The 392-nt window shown below is 32.7% G+C and overlaps 1 protein-coding gene across 1 annotated transcript in view; it reads left to right on the top strand.

The window, feature by feature from the left end:
• Positions 1-392, top strand: part of LOC119585954 — a gene marked incomplete in the record, with an annotated part of 41291 nt that overhangs the window by 34238 nt on the left and 6661 nt on the right. The window contains 1 exon segment of the mRNA XM_037934669.1: positions 258-322. Within this exon segment, the coding sequence (XP_037790597.1) occupies positions 258-322 (65 nt within the window).

The raw sequence follows: 392 nt of genomic DNA, 5'->3' as shown, positions 1-392 counted from the left end.
TCTAATTACATTGATAAAAAAAATATTTTCCACTTAGCAATCAATTTATTCAGTTCTCATCGATGGCTATACGACACTTTAATAACATAATAGTTCTAAATTAACATTAAGACTTCTTTGACTATATATAAACAATACTTCCTTATTAATTCATGTACAAAAAAAATAAGAATACCAGAAGAGTAATACCCAATCATGTCAATTAAGCATCAGTGTCATTAGGATCGTCCTCATTAATCAAATTTTACCTTCAACAGCGTCGAGCCTTCCATTATGGAGTTGTCTTCGGGGCCTTCCATTCTGTCGGGGCGGTGTAGCAACGGTGAGATACTTTCTGATCCTTTTCATTGTTCTTGCTTTGAAAACTTGTAAATGAGTAAAGTTATGATTGT

Source organism: Penaeus monodon, chromosome 20, assembly GCF_015228065.2.
Source record: "Penaeus monodon isolate SGIC_2016 chromosome 20, NSTDA_Pmon_1, whole genome shotgun sequence".
NCBI classification, from domain to species: Eukaryota; Metazoa; Arthropoda; class Malacostraca; order Decapoda; family Penaeidae; genus Penaeus; species Penaeus monodon.
Note: the sequence above shows the minus strand (reverse complement) of the source record. Positions and strands in the feature narration are given on the sequence as shown.